This window comes from Helicoverpa zea, chromosome 2, assembly GCF_022581195.2.
Source record: "Helicoverpa zea isolate HzStark_Cry1AcR chromosome 2, ilHelZeax1.1, whole genome shotgun sequence".
NCBI lineage: Eukaryota > Metazoa > Arthropoda > Insecta > Lepidoptera > Noctuidae > Helicoverpa > Helicoverpa zea.
This window is the reverse complement of record NC_061453.1, coordinates 7,835,286-7,855,124: the sequence shown is the minus strand read 5'-3', so window position 1 is coordinate 7,855,124 and position 19,839 is coordinate 7,835,286. Positions and strand designations below refer to the sequence as shown.

General features: G+C 35.5%; 3 protein-coding genes and 1 long non-coding RNA gene across 6 annotated transcripts; 3 read left to right on the top strand and 1 right to left on the bottom strand.

Moving 5' to 3' along the window:
- Positions 1 to 1,572: 1,572 nt before the first annotated feature.
- On the top strand, positions 1,573 to 3,390 carry LOC124643189. Its single transcript, XR_006985887.1, has 2 exons — positions 1,573 to 1,685; positions 3,061 to 3,390. It is a non-coding gene; the product is annotated as an uncharacterized LOC124643189 (long non-coding RNA).
- Positions 3,391 to 4,310: 920 nt separating this feature from the next.
- LOC124644994 lies at positions 4,311 to 5,271 on the bottom strand. The gene is made up of 2 exons (XM_047184715.1): positions 4,862 to 5,271; positions 4,311 to 4,770 (listed from the first exon to the last, which is right to left on the bottom strand). Exons 1-2 carry the CDS (start codon positions 5,269 to 5,271, stop codon positions 4,311 to 4,313), a joined length of 870 nt encoding a protein of 289 aa, XP_047040671.1.
- Positions 5,272 to 6,067: 796 nt separating this feature from the next.
- Positions 6,068 to 9,764, top strand: LOC124643234 (integrator complex subunit 14). The gene is made up of 10 exons (XM_047182132.1): positions 6,068 to 6,410; positions 6,556 to 6,713; positions 6,833 to 6,968; positions 7,100 to 7,212; positions 7,425 to 7,617; positions 7,695 to 7,795; positions 7,864 to 7,959; positions 8,232 to 8,418; positions 8,835 to 8,983; positions 9,322 to 9,764. The coding sequence occupies exons 1-10, from the start codon at positions 6,224 to 6,226 to the stop codon at positions 9,553 to 9,555; spliced, it is 1,554 nt and encodes a 517-aa protein (XP_047038088.1). The 5' UTR covers positions 6,068 to 6,223; the 3' UTR covers positions 9,556 to 9,764.
- A 2,465-nt stretch (positions 9,765 to 12,229) lies between these two features.
- LOC124641752 (protein O-mannosyl-transferase TMTC4-like) lies at positions 12,230 to 18,278 on the top strand. 3 transcript variants are annotated; one of them, XM_047179945.1, is made up of 11 exons: positions 12,233 to 12,639; positions 12,715 to 13,150; positions 13,226 to 13,468; positions 13,744 to 13,943; positions 16,302 to 16,470; positions 16,701 to 16,909; positions 16,989 to 17,096; positions 17,167 to 17,308; positions 17,435 to 17,549; positions 17,635 to 17,823; positions 18,073 to 18,278. In XM_047179945.1, exons 1-11 carry the CDS (start codon positions 12,419 to 12,421, stop codon positions 18,201 to 18,203), a joined length of 2,163 nt encoding a protein of 720 aa, XP_047035901.1. In that variant the 5' UTR covers positions 12,233 to 12,418; the 3' UTR covers positions 18,204 to 18,278. The 3 variants fall into 3 exon arrangements, with proteins under 3 accessions (XP_047035910.1, XP_047035901.1, XP_047035892.1); XM_047179936.1 differs by having other exon boundaries at positions 16,302 to 16,482; XM_047179954.1 differs by lacking the exons at positions 17,435 to 17,549; positions 18,073 to 18,278 and having other exon boundaries at positions 12,230 to 12,639; positions 16,302 to 16,482; positions 17,635 to 17,773.
- The last annotated feature ends 1,561 nt before the right edge of the window (positions 18,279 to 19,839 follow it).

Here is a 19,839-nt window from a genome sequence, read left to right as displayed (position 1 = left end):
AAGGTAATAATTAGGTATAGTTGGATTTTGATGTGGCACGGCAAACTGACAAACACTATTGAAATGTCTATCGAAAAATTACACTTGGTGTTAAAATATGGTGAATTACGGAAAATACACAACTCCATCTGTTGAAATAATAATCCTCTATAAAGAATGTATGGTAATATTGTCATTTACCACCTCGCTCCTTTGACAAATTGATGATGTATTTTATTTACCACAGATGGAGCTACTTTAACCTTGGCTAAACAAAATTTTCATATTTTTTTTTCTTCCGAAGTTACTTATAAAGGTGTAATTTTCTGTGTAAAGATTAATAATAGGTCGATCAACTAATATAAGTACAACATTCAAATGTACAGTTTTGACAAATAAATTGCGTGTCGTAATATTTTACATCTTGAATTCACAAAATTAATCATATCTTTTGATAGAGTGAATCGATTTCGATGAAACAAAAACTAAGTAATACCCCAAGTTACGTAGAATTTTTGTATATAAGCATTGTCTGCATTTAATTCGTAGATTTTACGTGAATCGCGAACAAACAAACAGATAAACAGACAAACAGACAAAAATGACAAAAATGATGGAAATGGGTTCTGTTAGTTATCCTTTAACATACTGGCTATTTTTTTGTCAATTTCTGCAATGTACAAAAATTACTTTTCTACAGATTTATTATATGTATAGATATAGACATACAAACTTAGAAAAGTTGCATTGGTACTTGCCTGACCTGGATTCGAACCCGCGCCCTCATACTCGAGAGGTTGGTTCTTTGCCCACTAGGCCACCACGACTTATAGAAGGCCATGCCATTAAAAATAAAAATAAATAAAAAAATAAGTAGCCAATACCTGCAGCATGTTTTTCGTGTGTTGCAAGTTTTATCTCCTAATGCTTGTAAACTAATCCTGTCGACGCCTCCCACCATCAAGATGTAGGTCGTGATTCAATCCCACATTAAACGGGGAGCTTTTAGAGCAACATACAAGTAAAAGATATGTCTAAACTTCGGACATTTGAAAACACGACTTCTTTCAAGCGAAGCGGAAATTCTGAAGCTACATCCTATACGAGGTAGACGGTATGTCATGTTCATGCTTCAGCAGAATTCCACAGGTTTCCATCAGCTAACTATTTCCTGCATTTACCTCAAATGTCAGCTGTAAAATGTTTTAACAACTTTTGCAAGCATGCTATGCTAGCTATCTTGTATGGCATAGCTGGTATAAAAAAACTTGGCTTATTTTAAAAAAAACTCGTAGTAAAATTTATGCGAAAAGGTTTCGTAAAATGCACCTTATCCTCGATACGGTTACGAAACAAAACCAACTGTTAATTTCAAATCGGAAGTTTAATATTTCGTTTTAATTTTTCTGCAAGCGATCTTGTCTCGTGATACGAGGATCTATTGTTTAAAATCATAACAACGCAGAGTAAACAACTCATGTTCTCACATCCCTCTTTTCGGTCGGTCGGTGATTTTTTTTTTTTATTAGAAAAGGTTTCATGTGCAAGCTAAGAACTCTATGAGACTATGGTTATAACTATGTCATCTTGACAAGTAAAAAATCTAAAAACAGAGAAAACGGACCAAATCAAAATGTAAAAGCAAATTAAACCAATTAACATACCTACCTACAACAAAACAATACCAGCCACCGGTAATCTATAAGGTAATTAAAAAGAGATCATTTTTGTTAGTAACAGAATCTAGTAAAAAATCTTATACTCTGTCATTGAAAAATTCCATTCTATGGATCCACATGATGCCGTTGTTTTACCTATCATGGCTCTCTGGAAATCTTTTACAAGGATTTCCAGAGAGGATCTATTTAATAGTTATTAAAAAAATATAACACTATTGTGAATGAATACGACATATTGGACAGTTAAAACCTATGTAGGCATGCCTTTACCAGACTTAAAAAAAAAAACATGTAAAAATAAAGGAGTTTTCTTTTTCACAATGATTGACTTAGATTACGCGGCAGTAATTTGTTATTCATGAAATACGTCTTCCCACGTAAAACCTATTCTTTTTTCAGTTGATACGCCTAAAAGTTTATCTAATCTCTCATTTTACAGCTAAGACTGTTAGAGCAGATATGCTTCAAGCATTTTAATTTAATGAAAATTGTCTACATTATCATGAGTATGATGATGAAATTATTCCTAAGTGAACGGCGGCTTCGCTTTATTGTACTCCGTGTAATACTAAGTCTTTTAACGCGCCGGGTAGTCGACGAGACCCTAATTTAAGTGGTCTAGTGTACCGTAATATAAATGAGTCCTTTTAAAATGCAACCTTGTTTAGCTGTGAAATATTTTATAGCTTTTTTTTAAGTACATCTATGTTGCTGTAGGTATCTTGCATCCCTACTTTAGATAATTTAGCTTTATTACTGATATTTAACACAGAGTCATAGGACTAAACACGTAATATGTTAGTCATAGGACTTAGGATAGCCTAAGTCCTTGTTACTTTCTTACTAACTTTAATTTAGCGACCTAGGATCCAATTATCAGATTATGTGCTAATTATCAAACTGGATCTGTATTAACTTTGAACATGACGTATAATGTAGTCCGTCAATCCAGCGTGGCCCAATAAAACCGTAACGCGTGACGATGTGTGGAGGACAAATTAACATTTTAATTGTGAGCGCCATGTGGCTACCGGTACAAGTAGTGTCGCGACTACCCTCCGGAAAATCACTGTTAGCGGCTGACATCCAATCGTGCGTGTGACGTGCACTTAATGGGTTATAATTTTCGTCGACCCACTATCAGATAGGCTAAATTGGACGCACGTCACTGCTGCTGCGTCCACCTAACCCTAGCTAAAATGACAACGCAATTTACAGTTTATTAACATACATACAATTTTTTATTGCTTAGTGAATTAGAAACTTGTCCATTTAGGGTTTTTATATAGGTGCCTACCTACCTATGTAAAATCAATCATCATCTAAGTATCTCCTGGTATGCCTTTTTTATTTTTATGTGTTGTCCTGTAAATTCATAACATTGTCAATTCATATTTTTCAGCCACGGAAAACTACAATTCAACAAAAACAATCACTAGCACAATGTCAACAAAATCCCGAGGCAAGAGCAACTTCAAGGTCACTCTAGACACGGCGGCTCTATCGAGATTCAATCAGAGTTTCAGTCTACTGGTATACACGGCACTTACGTTCTTCGTGGTGCTGCTTGTATACGTTGCTACAAAGGACTGGAAAGGCTACACGTGTCCAGAAGAAGTGGATCTTGGAGCAGTTCAAGTGCCCTCCCATACCTGTCGGCGCAAACACACTCATTTTCGTAGACACTGAACATATGTATTTGTAAGCATTTAATAAAAAATACCGCACATCATATTTACGTTTTATTTGATGTTGACTCGAAGAGATGTATACGCCGACCACAAAAAAAAAGAAATTGGAATACCTAAGGGCAAGGGGGGAATGTACAAATTTTGAGTAAACTTCTCAAATGTCTGACCAAAGTGCCGGCTAAGATTAATTTTGGATGAGAAATCAAAAATATTATTATTTTCTGCAATAACTCTTGTACAAATTTTGAGTAAACTTCTCAAATGTCTGACCAAAGTGCCGGCTAAGATTAATTTTGGATGAGAAATCAAAAATATTATTATTTTCTGCAATAACTCTAACTTCAATACATGGGATAAAATAAAGTCGCTTTCTCTGTCCCTTACCTGTTTGCTCTAATCTTTAAAACTATGCAAAGGATTTTGATGCGGTTTTCTTTAATAGATAGGGTGTATGATTGTAGAGGAAGGTTTATATATATTTAGTATCAGCATTGCACCGGTGCAAAGCCGGGGCTAGTCGTTAGTGTTATATAAGTTCCGATCTTCGGTTTCCATATTTCGTCAGGCGGTACGCTAAATGGTGAATTCCTTCAGCAGTTGGGCTACTTGTTCACAAATTTTTACTGTTAAATCTATGGTAAATTCACCGTAAAAACCTGCCGAGAACAACAGCACTTACAGAACATGGGGAAACATGGAAGTTACGTAAAACGAAAACCGTGACGGATAGCAAAATGTATGGTTTTATGCACTGCGCCCAAAAAAAATAATTTAAATTTCCTAAATTGCATCAAGTGAGTACCTACTTAAATACATACAATAGCTAGAATGCGAACGTCCACTTTGGTGCATGGGCGGGGTGGAAAGTGGAAAATCCCTCGGTTTAAAGATGAAAAAGAACCATTCGTTAAGAAAGGTAAACAGATAAATATAATTCAACTAAGTATTAAAGTTAGCTGCACTAGTCGTCCACACTTATTTCTTCATCCGCTTCCTTTAAATCTTGTTTAACAAGGTTCAAGTCTGCAAAACAAGCCACTTTGTCGCGTTGTACACTAGTCGATGAGAATCCGAATAGTTGGCCATTCTGTAGCAGGAGATCCCCAGCCCGCACGGGACAGCGTGCTACGTCCTTCACACATATCGTACTATTCGAATTCACATGTTTATGTAAACGTCTACTTGTGATGTTTTTGCCAGCTAAGTTGGCATACTGTAGAGATAACATTCTTCCAACTGCGATAGGTCGTCCGAGAATATGAACTTTTCCGGCCCAGTTCAAGTTTTTTCCGATCTTTATCACTTCTGAGCAAAACTCTATACTTTCGTAACTAGATAAGAGTACCAGCCTTTTGGAAATTACGCCGTCGTGGAGTACTGACTCTATGACGTCAACGGAAAATCCCTTTTTGCAGCGAGGGCTGCAAAAGAAAAACTGTCAGGTAATGCGTGATTTTACCAGTCAGGCAGTAGGCAGTGAGATGTATCTCACTTATATTTGTGTATACTCACTTCGATATGCTTCCGAGAATCATTCGTATAGGTCCAGACTTAGCGCAGACTCCGTTGGTGATGACTGTGGAGGGGCTCACTACAGCACCCAAACACAACAGATGTTGAGTAGCTACAGAATGAATTCTCGCCACGAAGGGATATTCATCCATCCTGACACGGAGGCACGATAGTTCATTAGAGTTATTATATCTTTTGACAAACTTAAAGCCTTTATAGTGCATTATAAAACTATTAAACACGAGAGCCATCGTTACAACAAATATGGAAATTAACAAAATTAAGATGCCAGCTTTGCTTTTTTTAGATCTGTCGTCCCATGGAGTATTAACAAAATTAAAACGATACTCTAAATTTTCCTGTTGAATATTGCTTTCGATAATTTTGTTGTCATCTGTACGATTTTCCATCCTAAATTATATCGTAAGTAGGATTATCAGTAGATATATGTAACGTAGAAAAGATCTTTGTAATCTAGTTGGTTTCCTTTTCAACCGACTTCCAAAAAAGAGGGAGATTTAGAATTCGACTGTATGTTTTTATTTATATAGGTACTTTTTTTGATCATGTAGATGGGTGATAAAGGTCATGGCACACATGAACGGAATGGCACGGCATGGCATAGCTGTTGTCAGGTAGCTGCAAGCTCGGTGTCAGGCCATTGGCTATTCATATAAACATTGTAAATACGATTTTAGAGTTAAATTCAACAAGTCAATCGCTGGGATGGAGCTGTGTCGTTTATATGTGCCATGACTTAAAGTAAACATATGATTGAAATATAAAATATCAACCTGCAATCAATAATATTATTCAATTTATTTTTATTTTTTTATACGCCGTTTACCTAGTAAGTTTGTATGTAATATGTAACATAGTAATATATGTAAATACTGCATAAATAATACAATTCGAAAGGCTTTATTTTAAAACAAATATGTACACATTAAAATATATAAACTTAAAAATCTTTTAAATATTAAATACCACTTTTTTTAATAAAAACATGCTTAAGGCCGCTTACATAAGGCTTATGGTTGCCTGTGGGTGTGCCATTTTAGCCTGTGGTTGTAAATGTCAAGTGTGTCAACTTTGACAATGACATATAATCTATGTGATGGCTTTGTTCCAGTTCTAATTTCTAATTTGTTTAGCTAGCATTAATGTTTATTTTCGTCCTTGTCCTGCAAACTTAAATTCACGTTTGGCTTTAGAGACAACAAAAGATTTCATGTCGCAAATCTAAAGATTTCCACTAATAAGTTTCAACACATTTATGTTTGAGTTTAAGTTGCTTTGATATGAAAACAAACTATGAATGATTGTTGTATTTTGTTTAACTATTAAGATTTCATAGTCACAATGCCTACGGTAATATTAATGGATGTTTCGCTATCAATGTCGCGGCCTGTAGCGACTTCTGACACTACAGAGACTCATACCCGGCATACGATAGGAACAGCGGCTGTGAATACATTTTTGGATTATTTAGGCAATCATGCTAAACTGGAATATGTGGCATTGGTCACATTCTCATCTGTGTACGAAGGTATGCTTGTCAACTCATAGAAAAAAGCTTATTAGCAAAAGTAACTTTACACTAAGTGTAGCATGCTCAGAGATAAAGTATGTATTGTGGTACCAAAGAGGTCCAAATCGATATGTTATTAATTTAAACTTATATAATTTTTTAGTGGCTGTCCCTTTTACTCGAGACTTTGATAGTATACGCAGTAAGCTGTTATCATTGGAAGAAGGAGATAAAACCTGTATAGATACTGCCTTCCTTGGTGTGAACCAGTTGGTACTCAATGAGTGGGGAGGCTGCCAAACACCAGTGCAGATTATACTGGTATAACATGACACTCATTATTTTTCAACCATGTAATCTTTTAAGCAAAAACTTGTCTAACAACCTATAGGATGGTAATGGGCATATACATATAATATTCATGTATTAAAAACTTACAGATAACAGATGGTAGCAGTGGGGTTGGGGCAATTGGCAGAAACCGGATGGTGCAAGCTCTGCCTTTGCCCCCTACTTATCCAGCAAAAATACATGTTTTACCAATAGCCTCCCCCCATGATCCATGCCTACAGCATGGTGAGTCAAATAAACAAAATACATACAACATTCTGAAAGAGTAATAACGCAAAAATAATAATTAAAATTACAAAAAAATTAACTTTACAATTTAATTTTTGTAATTTCAATTACAAAAATATTTTTTTCAGCAATGCCTCTCTACCAGAAAATAGTAGATCTAGCCAATAACACTACTAGTAACTCTAATGGGAATATGTCTCGGGGCTCCATTTACTGTCCTGACCAACTTACCGTCCCTGGAGTAAGTATAACCATAATGAAAATAAAATAGAATATATACTGACCCCTTGATTTTATGTTACAGATTTCAATCATATTTTTGTACTTATATTACTAAGTTTATTTTTAATTTATAAAATTAATGTAAATATTTTGTAAATATTATGTAAATATTATAATATAATAATAATTGCAATTTTTGTACTGGCCAGTGATCTAAAAACATATTTATAGGTAATAACAGCAATGACACGCCTTTGTGAACAACACTACCAAGAGTTTTGGTGCACTCTCAAATGTGGCCAACTAGAAGCTCGTGTTCAACTGTTCCCAGCGCCACAAACTGTCACCCTTGAAGAATTGGCTGCTACATACACCTTGGCCAATCAAATACATGTTATTGGGTTTCTACAGCAACAAGAACTTAGTAAGTTCAAATTCATAATAAAAATACAGATTGCACTGGATATAGACAATGCTTTAATAAAATAACTTTGTTGTCAGGTACTCCTATAGCCATAAGCAAACACTTGATAATACCGCAGGCCCAAGCATGTGCCAATTCAGCACCCAGGGAAAATTATGGCTCTAAAACCCCAACTAAGGTATGTTATGGTAATCTAAATAACTCAATAAAATCATCTTTTCACTTTTTAATTGAATATTATTTCAGGAAGGATCAAGCACAGACGGTTCAGCTACAGAAGAGGATATGTCAGACCCCAGCAAAGTTCCTAATTTTTGTGTCTTACTCCATGGAGCCCTCAAAGTAAGTGAAAAGTTACTTTACTTCAGAAATCGTCATAATTGCCAACTACAAGTCGACTATCGACATGTATTTACGCTATTGATTGTTGTGCAAACAATCTTTTTAAAACAAAAAAAAGTATATAAAAAGAGAGTAATCACGGAGACTCTTGCCCCTTCTCGTTTTTTGGAATGAGTAACGAATTTCATTTCTTTTTCTTTTTACTTTTCAATACGAAATGCCTAAGTGATATTATTTATTTCATTTAAGTTTGTGTTATAACGATTCGCTAGGTGGAAAGTATGGCGGCGGTGGTACTCTTGGGCGCCGACTGGTGGGGCACGCTGACGGCGTCGTGCGAGGCGTCCCGCGGCCGCCGCTCCTGCTTGCTGCTCAGTGTGATGAAGCCCGGGGCTTCAGCCGCGCCCTGGCTCGGGGCACTCGACCAACTGGGACCAGCAGAAGAAGGAACTACACCTGGTAATTTTCACACAAAAATTGTAAGGCTGGACTTATGCAGCCGGCGTGTCTTTCCAGCTGGACGTTTCACGTCAATGGGAATGTAATAAATACTCCGAAAAAATGGGAATGTTTGAGGAGAAGCGGTTATTCGATTGTAACTTCGTACATTCTGAGTTCGGTTTAGAAACTAAATTATTCCGGCTTAAAGAGACCTGCGCATACCTTTATTATTAATACTAGTTTCTGCTCGCGGCTACACCCGCGTGTTGTGTTGATAAAAAGTAGCCTATGTGTTAATTCCGGCTTTCACCTATCTACATAATTACCAAATTTCAACCAAATCGGCCCAGCCGTTTTTGCGTGAAAGAATAACAAACATTCTCACAGACTTTCACATTTATAATATTAGCCAATCCCTTTGTTTTAATTTGCAGCGGAAACATTCCCCATACGTTCGTGGCGTTCATACAGTAGCGGGGGCTCAGCGTGCGCGTGGGCACGGCCTCATGCTCTGCTCGCCGATGTACAGAAAGTGCTGCGACATGCTAGGAAACTGCCAGACAAGACACAGCATCTTTTTAAGGTACCTACTTTTGGAATAAATTACCTGAGACTTACCACTAACATAAATATTGTTTAAGGCAATTAATCATCTATATAAATTAATGCCACTTTTTGTTGTAATTTTATAACTCAAGAACTGGCTCACCTATCTAAACCAAATGTTTAGGCTTTGTTCGGACTATTTAGTAGGTGGTTTATATGCTTGCACAAAATCGGTCAAACTGTTCTTCATTTATATATATATTTTTTTGTAACAAAATGGTGTAATGGTGTAGTGAAGCACGTACCGGTACCATACGTACCACTAGTCTAACATAAATATAAGTAGGTATTCTGACTTAATTGTCGTGTTTTCAGGAACTGAACAGACTGCGTCGAGCAGCCATTTCCCTTGGCTTTTCTGAACTACTGACAGCGATCGGTAACGCCTTGGAACGCGAATGCACAGCTTTGCCGCCAACAGCGCCGTCGGAATGCGCGCTACAACTCGCTCACGCCGCAAACGCCCTGCGAGATCCGAGAACAGCGCTAGATATCAAACACACATTAACACCACTAGGCCCCAATTATAATGTTCCTATGACCCATTAGGATAACCTGGTGCTTCAATATTGATACAATGAGTCAGGAACTCAAAACTGCAACATAAATCAGATTCATGTTATATCGTTCACATTTTGAAAAAGGAATACAAGTTTAGTACATGGTAGCGATAGCCCGGTATATCATGAATTGAATAAGATGTTTAGTTTTAAGTATACATAATTTGGAAATAATAAAGTATTTTAAGGTAACGATAACCATTTCTTTTTCTTTCACGTATTTTAGATTTCCACAAAATAATTTTTCGAAGTGTAAGTTTTTAAATCCGAACACTAGACATAAATGTTTGACCTTCGAGCAGGCATTCGAATTTTAGAATTTATTAAAAGACGTTCGACTGACTTTGCTACACTTAAGCATTATAATAATGCATTAAAATAATATTTAAAAAATATTAATTTGGTAAATAAGAAAGACGAAATAAAAACGAAATAATATGTCGCTATTTTTCAAAGATTTTTAAATTTGAAACAGCGTCACGCAAATTAACGCGATATTAAAGAAGTAGATTGATTTGACGGAAGAGTAAACAAATGTTTGGATCGAAACAAAACACCATAGATATAATATTACTAAACAAGATTGCGCACGCTCAAAATATATATTTACGAAAATGAACTCTATTCTAACGCAATAAGGTACTAAATTGGTTGCATAATACACAGAGGCAAATCCGAGCCGAGAGGGATAGTTCGAACGGAGGCTGTTTGTCTCTTTCTAACACCTTGCCAGCATAAAAAAATGTTGTGATCAAAAGTTTTGTCTTCCCAAAAACAATTGAATCACTTATATTTTTATCTTATTTTAACAATTGTAAGTCAACAAATTAATAACAATCGCATTAATTTATTCGTATTTATTATTAAAACATAAACAACATAAATTTTTATTTTGCTTTTTTTTTATTTTCTAGCGGTAACCCTGAACATTCTTGGCGCGTAATCAGCATTTAAAATTTTGTTTATATTTTTTTGTATTAAATCAATTTAAACTATTAAAATGGTGAAAAAGTGTTGCGTTTCTACTTGTAAAAGTGAATCCTATGGTGGTTGCAATATATCGTTCCACAGGTTAGCTAATAATAACATTTTCGTAAACCAAACAACTAGGGTGCCCATGAATTCTTGTAACGAGTCAAAATATGGGTGATGGATTTTAAAACTGTTGTACTATTGTTATAGCTTCCCAAAAAATGAAGAAAGGCGACATAAATGGCTCAGCAGTCTATATATGAAGTAGAAATACAAAAAAAACAGTCTTCACTTCGAATCTTCCTGCTTTTATACTGCTAATTTCCGCTAATTATTAAAAGCCTTTATTAGTATCTTAAGGTCACAAACTGCGTAAGTTAAAACTTCAATACTAATCTGTGTTTAATAATCTTAGCAAATTCGGATTTGTCTCACATAGCTTAATCTCATAGTCACCCTATTAGAAAGGGACAGACAGCCTCCGTACTAACTGTTTCACTCGGCTCGTTTTTTGGGTTTATATGCGCAGTCCTGTTTACTAATATTATGTCTATGCAAAACACACGCCAATGACGTCACGCACAATATGAAAGGGATAAATTGAAATGTAAGAAAGAGAAGAAATATATAATGAAACGTCAATGACGTCACGCACGAAATGAAAGGGATAGATTGAAATGTAAGAAAGAGTAAAAAAATGTTTAATGAAACAAAAGACACATCAATGACGTCACGCACGAAATGAGAGGGATAGATTTATAAGTAAGACAGAGATAAACCGATATTGATAACAATTTTAAGGAAAGACATAATTCCAGTTTATTTTGAAACGAAACTAATTCTAATTTTGAAGACTGCCTCTGGTATGATCATGATTTAGAATTTTGATTTATTTTAGTAGGTAACTAATGAGCTGGTCCTCGAGGGCGGTATCGGAGTACACCTCACAGCGTGAGGCGCGGGTTGTGGCTTGTGACTTCCTTCACAGGTGTGCGAAAAGCGCTTAAGAATGTGTTATCCCGCGATTTTTTGCATTATGAATGCATGAAAAATGAATGAAAACCGTAAAAAAAGAAAATGAATTACGTATGGTAGGTATGTAAAGTAATTTAATTCATAATTTATCAACACTGTACATTTATGATGTCCTCAAAAATAGTCGCAATTGGCGGGGATCGAACTCACAACCGATTGCCAAACCTATCTATCATCATCCCTGCCTTTTCTTTCACTGTCCCAATGCGTGCTGCGGCTGCGGCCTCTTTTCATACATGAACTTTATTATTCATATACTTACTTTATATTTACATTATTCATATAGATTCTTTTTATTAGTATAAAGTTGCACATTTGCCCTACCCCATCAAATCACTCTTTCACTCTAAGGTTGGCTGGAAGAGAACCCAACACTGAGTTAAGCTCGCCATTGTACATTATCTCTCTGTATTCAGTGTGTCTCTCTGTATTTATGTGTGCAATAAAGAATAATAACTAATAAGTCGTGGCCTAGTCGGTAAAGAATCAACCTAAATCCTAGAATTTATAATTTTGGAGTGTGGGTGGTTCCACTATTGTATACTTCTAGCATTCTAGTCTGAATCACAGATTTATGTCAACGCAACGGTATGAATCCGGAGATCGTGTTTATTTTTGAACGAAATTGTTAGTCTAAGAAAAATCTGTCAGTTGATTGTCAAAATACGATTCTTGATGGGGAAATAGAAATGGCGAATTTATTAATATTGAAGTAAATAAATAACAAAAGGAAAATGATGAAATGTGGGAAATATACATTTTCATGAATTAAAGTGCGAGCACTATTCTTTCCTTGTATTTCTAAAAGTCTCGGAAAAGTAATACATAGCACAATAACGAAGAAAATGACTTTAAAGTTGATAATTTTAATATGTTTCGCGGTATTACCGTTTATATTTTCATTAGAAGGAGAGTTTGTGTTCGACGATTCTGAAGCGGTAGTGAAGAACAAGGACGTTACTTCGGAGTCATGGACAGATGTATTCTTCAATGACTTTTGGGGTACAAACATTCAATCGAATTTAAGTCACAAGTCTTACCGGCCCCTTACTGTATTATCTTACAGGTAAGAATTTCAGCATTATCCAATGAAAACACGATATTTTCTTGCCACTCATTGATTGTTTCTTAATGATTTCAGACTCAATTATGTGTTAAGTGGTAGAACTTTATCAGCTTATCATTTTAAGATCACAAACCTGTTTTCCCACGTTGTATGCTGTTTATTAGTATGGGAAGTCTTTCAAACTATTCTATCACATGAGAAAAAACCTTCATCTAGTCAAGATGAAACAGCTCACCAACAATTGAGCAACCAGCCCAGTAGAAGTAAGAAATTGTGGAAAGACACAGCATATTTAGCTACATTGCTGTTCGCTGTTCACCCGGTCCATGTGGAGGCAGTATGTGGCGTAGTGGGACGGGCTGATCTCTTGGCAGCAGAAACATTCTTTCAAGCATTCCTTTGTTATTACAAGTCAACAACTAGTCATAAATATAAACATTTCTATTTATTTACCACAGTCCTCTTGGCAGGCATTGCCATGTTGTTTAAAGAAAATGGTGTCACGGTATTGGTAAGTGATCTGCACAATAACTAAAAATATGTCTTATTAAAAAATTACATATTTCAATTTTAAAATATTTTTCAGGGTTTCTGTTTAGTTTATGAATTAACAATTATGTTTTGGAGAAAGAGAAATGAAAATAGAAGCACTTCAATGTTGAGGCTGGATCATGTGCACCACAGCATAGAGTCAGTATTCAGGATAATCTGCCTCTCTGTTGGCATAGCCGCACTGCTCTATGCGAGGTGGTTAGTGATGGGACGTACTAGACCTGAGTTCAAACCAACAGACAATCCGGCTGCATTTTCTTACAGTCCTTTTACCAAGGTACTTTAATACTAACTGCCTGACCTGGTGTTGCATGGAAATATTTAATTTTCTAGTTTTTTGTTTCTTTATTGGTCATGTAGATTTAAGAAACTTCTGATAATTTCAAAGCAAAATGTCAATTTGAATTGTAAGAACTTTCTCAGTAAGACGTCAAGAATTACATATTTTCATGTTCTTAACCGATGTTACCTTATGTAAAATAATTATGAAAAAACCATTCACTTTAAAACTAATTATACTGTAACTTTCATATAATTATTATCTATTGCCAGGTGGCCACATTTAACTTCATTTATTTTCTGAATCTCCTGTTACTTATCTGGCCTCAATGGCTTTGCTATGATTGGTCAATGGGATGCGTTCAACTGATAGAGAGGGTCACAGATAGCAGAATAATCTTTATATATGCTATGCATCTGTACGGCCTTTTTCTACTGGAGTCTGTTTGGTCTGGAAGAAAGAAAACTGACAGGTAAGAATGTCATACAATAATAAAATATAAATAAAATAAAAAATTCATGTGTACTTGATTTTTTTAAGTTCATTTACAAAAACTTATTTTCTCAAAACTTACTTACGTGATAGTAAAATTCAAAGTTGTTTTTTTTTAGAAGATTTGGTATGTACCCATGACTGCCTCTTTGGTCTAGTGGTCGCAAGCACGGCTGCTGTGCTCGAGGTCTCGGGTTCGATTCCCGGGTCGGGCCGAAATCGCTTTGTGGGTTTTCTTAAACTTTCACCAAGCAGCCCGTAGTCTGGAAGTGGGTGATTGATTCACCCGTGCATCGGAGAGCATGTAAATGTCGGTCCTGCGCCTGATCTCTTTCCGGTTGTGTCGGATTGCCGTCCCATCGGGTTATGAGAATGAAGGAATAGGGAGTGCACCTGTGTCTGCGCAATGCTTGTGCACTATAATATGTCCTGCGCAGCTGGCTGGTCTCCTTAAATGAGAACAGCCGCCGCGGCCGAAATCGTCCGTGGAAGCCATTATCCCAGGCAGCACACAAGTCAGATAACTGGCCAAGAATTTAACTCTATGCAGGGTTAAGCTTTATTATATATGAATATAAGCTGAGTGTATTACGTATTAAAATTATTTAGTATTATGTATTAAAGTTATTTTTTGCTATAATAATGCTATCAGCTGAATTAGTTTAGTAATTTGCGGATTTTATTTCTTCAAACTGAATAATCATCATAAAAAGACCTGTTACTCAAGAGTTCGTGTAATCTTTTGTATAACATTGGTATAAAATTCCATTATCAAGCATGATACTGGATAAGCTATATTCTGTTTTCTTTTAGTTGTACTACACTACACCTTGACAGTTATTCAGCTGCTGTATAAAATAGGCGTTGTTTCTGTTATGAAGCATATAGTAACTTAACAGAAATAAAGATAGCTGTTGTAACTACTTTATGACGCTTTGAGTACGAAATTACCGTCATGTGCAGCTAACAACAGATTCTGATGCAGAAGTTTGCTGAGTATTCATGAGAAGTAGACATTTTTAAGCTAGAAGAGCTGTTCTGGAACGTTAGTCAGCATTTAACCGGCTGACTGTGCTAATTTTTATAGTGGTTCTACGTGAAAATGCGTCGCACGTTTGTAGTAGGTATATAGTACCTACTATACGTATTTATTTGTATCGTGCCATTATGAATTCTGTACTACAATGATTAGTTATAATTAAGTAGGTATGTAATTTTTCGTATCGTAATATTTTTTAACCGACTTCTAAAAGAATGAGGTTCTCAATTCATCGGAATCTTCTATAATTATCTGAATTTGATAAGAACTAAAATTAATAAATTATATAGCTTTCCTATAATGTGGGTTTTTATTATTATATGACTGAATCCTAATTGTTTGATTTACAGTACAAATGTGTGTTATTATAGAACAGTTGTCGAAAAATGTTTAGTGCAGTCCACTTTTAACCAGAGCACAACTTAATAAGTGCACTTATGGTCTGTTATGCATACATTAGACGATAAGCCGCTGTGCAATCAGATTTTATTCAGAATGTTCGTCGCCATTATCGAACAACATAACCTAATTATAATGATGTGGAATTATATACTCAAATACTCAAGTTTAATAACGAAATAATTATAATATTCTTAAAAAAGTTTTACAGACTTATTTTTGAACCTTTACATTGAAATAAAGTAAAAAAAAAAATTACACGTAAAACATACAACTAGAAGAAATGTTGTTTATTTCTTCAAAACCCGGCTTATCTGGTAGCGCGTGAAAAATTTACACGAAATATATATATATATATACACGGTAAAGTTGCATGCGCACCTACAATTTCTTTCATCAAGCCTAAATAAGGGTAAAATTTATAATACGAATATGTCGCCGTCTTATAACGCTGTTCGGATTTGTCAATATTAATTTGATCAACTTCTTGCTAAAATATACCTGAAATAAGCTAAACGCTGTGTATGATCTGAATATCTGAGCTTTGAAGGACTTAACCAGTCAATACCATGTTCATTCATCATTCACTCATCATCTGGCTAAAAGAGCTGTAGTACTTGTGTTAAAGAACAAAATCTTTTTATGCAGAAGATATTCAGCTTGTTGTACAATTATTCAAAACTTATTCATCTTTTACGTTGCTATTACACAGCTAATAGCAGTATATTTTGTGCCCAAATTGCTTGAATAACGTCTGAGTAAGCGCCATATCTGCTATTTACTGTAGTTTTTTTCTGCAATTAGCTTCTATGTCTGCTGTTAAACAAAACTTACTCAAAAGGTTTGTGCTGGCTGGGATTATTGAGTACCCATAGACTGTAGACAATAATTCTTTTTCAGGGCAGTAGTCCTGGCAGTATCACTAATAGTCATACCATTTCTGCCTGCCTCAAATTTATTTTTCCCAGTGGGATTTGTGATAGCTGAGAGGATTTTATACATATCATCGGCTGGATACTGTCTGTTGCTAGCTATTGGATTTAATAGGCTGTTGTTCCGGAGAACAAAGGTAGTTCGAAGTGTAAGTCTTGTTTTACAATGAACTTTTTCCTGCAATTTCTTCAAAAGTAGTACTTCAAATGACTAGTAGCCAACAGAAGTAGTGTCACAGAGTGAATACAATATCAGCAACACAACACTAAATTTTTTGTAATTAATTTAATGCATGTATTCAATTGTTTTTTTTTATATATAAAATAAATCATGTCTTCAAGTCTTTTACTTTATTATTAATTGCAGATTGGTATGTTCATGTTCATATTTCTATTGCTAATATACGCTACGCGGAGCTGGCATCGCTCGCAGGACTGGCAGACCGAACACGGCCTGTTCATCAGTGGGCTTTCAGTATGCCCACTAAACGCTAAAGTGCACTACAATGTAGCAAAGGCTGCGGACGCAAACAATCAAGTAGATTGGGCATTATATGAATATAAAGAGGCTATAAGGTACCACAGAAAGCCATTTCCGTTAATGTTAATAATTTGAGTAAGTATATGTTTAATACACATTCAATTTTTTTTGCAGACTGTACCCAAAATATTACCAAGCAATGAACAATTTGGCTAATTTACTTAAAAATCTAAAAAAATACGAAGAAGCTGAAATGTATTTAAGATCGGCTGTGACACACAGGTACAATTGTATCTATAAATCCTGCTTAAAATTAATTATAATCATAATTCTAATTTACGGCTTTTTAAAGGGAGGATTTCCCAGCAGCGTGGATGAACTTAGGGATACTCTTGGCGACTACTCGTCGTTTCGAAGAATCGGAAGCAGCTTATAAAACAGCTATAAGTTACCGGCAGAAATATCCTGACTGCTATTATAATTTGGGTAACTTGGTATGTCTAGCAATTTGCAATTTCAGGCATTAAGCTTTTTAGAAACAATATCGACTGAATGCTGTAATTTAACTGTTCTAATGACGGCGCCTTACTTTCGTTGTTATATGATTGTTTTTCTTTTAGTATCTTGAGATGAGTAAAACTGAAGATGCCATAAAAAGTTGGTTCCAAGCTATCAATCTAAACCCCAAGCATGTGCTAGCGTGGACTAATTTAATGGCTCTAATGGATAATACTGGTAACGCCATAAACTGGTCCAATTATACGCTCAGCTAAATTAATCATAAGCACTATTCACTAACTACTTTTTTTTCAAATTACAGGACAAATAGACAGAGCTTTGAAAGTCATACCGAAAGTTCTCACGGAACTTCCAGATGCGCCGTCAATCAATTTCGCAATAGCCAACATGTACGGCAAAATAAACAGATATGAAGAGGCGGAGGCATACTTTCTTAGGGCAATCGAACTATTCGGATTTGACGTTAAAGCCATACATTACGCGAATCTTGGTAAGGAACAAATATATGCTTATTGCTCATGTTATCTCAGTACTAGCGTAAAACACTAGTCTACTTTCTTTCTCCGAAACGAAACTTCGAAATCGAACGAAATTAGACCGAAGTTTCGGTAGTCATCCTACTCTATGTCAGTTTGTAGGGTGTCTATCGCTGTGCGATGTAATAGTCGTAACCTTATACAAAAAGCTAGATAATAATTATTAAACAAAAACCTGACAGATCTCGCTGTTGTGATTTTAGGTGTTCTATACCATCGATGGAAGAAATACGCTGCAGCGGAAGAAATGTACAAGAATGCCTTGAAAGTCGATCCATCATTCAAGACTGCCCGTAGAAACCTTGAGAATTTACAGAAATATTTAAATAAATAGATCTGAAATAATGTTATATTGTATAACTTCTTATGTAGGAATACTATCTAAAATAAACTATTTGTAGGTACCTAACATGTCATTTTACTTTTTTTTTTAAACAATGCTGAACAATAATTTGCACACAATAGGTATGATTTATTGTTGAATCACAGAAACTGATAAAAACGTTTATTTAAAAGAAAAAACAGCAGAATGCCACATACGGTTCAATCGTAATTGAGTCGTGATTGGATCTCAGTCGGATGTGAATCGTATGTCGCTTAAGTAAATTTAGTAGAATCGTGCCCGAGGGGCGCGGGGGTCTGCTAATTTTGAATCAGAGAATGCCCAGAATGCTCTAGCTCAGATTGTCCTATACAGGGTTACTTGTAAGTAGACCGCATCCTTTCATGAGGTGATAGTATAGTATAGGTCAATACGGACAAATTTGACCATGGGATACACTGGGCAAAAGTTAACGCATTTCAAGATAATCGAATTTCAAGATCTTTTCTTAAAACGTCGTCTAGATAAATGTATAAATTTTTATTTTTTGTCAAAAGTCTCGTTTTTGTGGATTTTTGTGTGTTTTTGGATAGAAGATGAATCACTTCATAATAACAAACCATAAAACTGTACAAATCACAGAGGAAATTTAGCGAACAGCAATTACTTTTTTAGCAGCTATTTTCTCAAAAATATTACTCTTCATTTTTTTTAGCAGAATACTTAATGATGCAGATGGCAGATGGGGCCGAAAAGTGCTGGAGTGGAGACCACGGACTAGCAAGCGCAGCGTAGGACGTCCACCAACGAGGTGGACAGACGACCTTATAAAGGTCGCCGGAAGACGCTGGATGCAGGTCGCTTCCAACAGGTATCTGTGGAGATCAAAGGGGGAGGCCTATGTTCAGCAGTGGACGTCCTATGGCTGAGATGATGATGATGATGATGATGACTTAAAAAATATCTACATTTATCTGGCTATCCAAAAAGGCACAAAACACACAAAAATCCGCAAAAACGAGACTTTTAACTAATAATAAAAAATTATACGTGTACCTAGACGAGGTTAAGAAAAGATCTTGAAATTCGATTATCTTGAAACGGGTATAACTTTTGCCCAGTGTATCCCATGGTCAAATTTATCCGTATTGACCTATACTATCACCTCATGAAAGGATGCGGTCTACTTACAAGTAACCCTGTATATCTTCTAGATTGGACTGAACGTAGGCGCTCTCTAGACGATCATTTAAAATCGTGCAAATGTTACGATTTCCACAAAATTGACCTTTGGTGTTACCTAATATTGAACATCGGGCAAAGATTTTTAACGAAAAATATTTCATGGCACAATATTTTCGTTGAAATATCATAAATCTCATAAGTTCAAAATGGGTATCCTCTATCTGGCAGAATTTTATTTGGCATAACACACTTGGCATAATTTTGTTTTAACGAATGTTTTTAAGGCATAAAAAATATTAAGTATAATTATTGTTTCGCCGAAAATTTATATGCCCGAATTTACAGTTGCATACTTTTAAGATGGCATAATTTTATTTCGCATAATTGCTCTTGGCATAGTTAGAATTCCGCTCTATTTCGTTTAGCATAATGTTTATTTTGAGCAACTATTATTTGGTATAAT

Coding starts and splice junctions, on each gene's coding strand:
- LOC124644994 (XM_047184715.1), bottom strand. CDS start 5,271: ATGGAAAATCGTACAGATGACAACAAAATTATCGAAAGCAATATTCAA. Junction 4,771..4,861: donor ATTCTCGGAAGCATATCGAA/GTGAGTATACAC, acceptor TTTCTTTTGCAG/CCCTCGCTGCAAAAAGGGAT.
- LOC124643234 (XM_047182132.1), top strand. CDS start 6,224: ATGCCTACGGTAATATTAATGGATGTTTCGCTATCAATGTCGCGGCCT. Junction 7,213..7,424: donor ACCAACTTACCGTCCCTGGA/GTAAGTATAACC, acceptor ACATATTTATAG/GTAATAACAGCAATGACACG. Junction 8,419..8,834: donor AGAAGAAGGAACTACACCTG/GTAATTTTCACA, acceptor TTTAATTTGCAG/CGGAAACATTCCCCATACGT.
- LOC124641752 (XM_047179936.1), top strand. CDS start 12,419: ATGACTTTAAAGTTGATAATTTTAATATGTTTCGCGGTATTACCGTTT. Junction 16,910..16,988: donor GAATATAAAGAGGCTATAAG/GTACCACAGAAA, acceptor TTTTTTTTGCAG/ACTGTACCCAAAATATTACC. Junction 17,824..18,072: donor CATACATTACGCGAATCTTG/GTAAGGAACAAA, acceptor TTGTGATTTTAG/GTGTTCTATACCATCGATGG.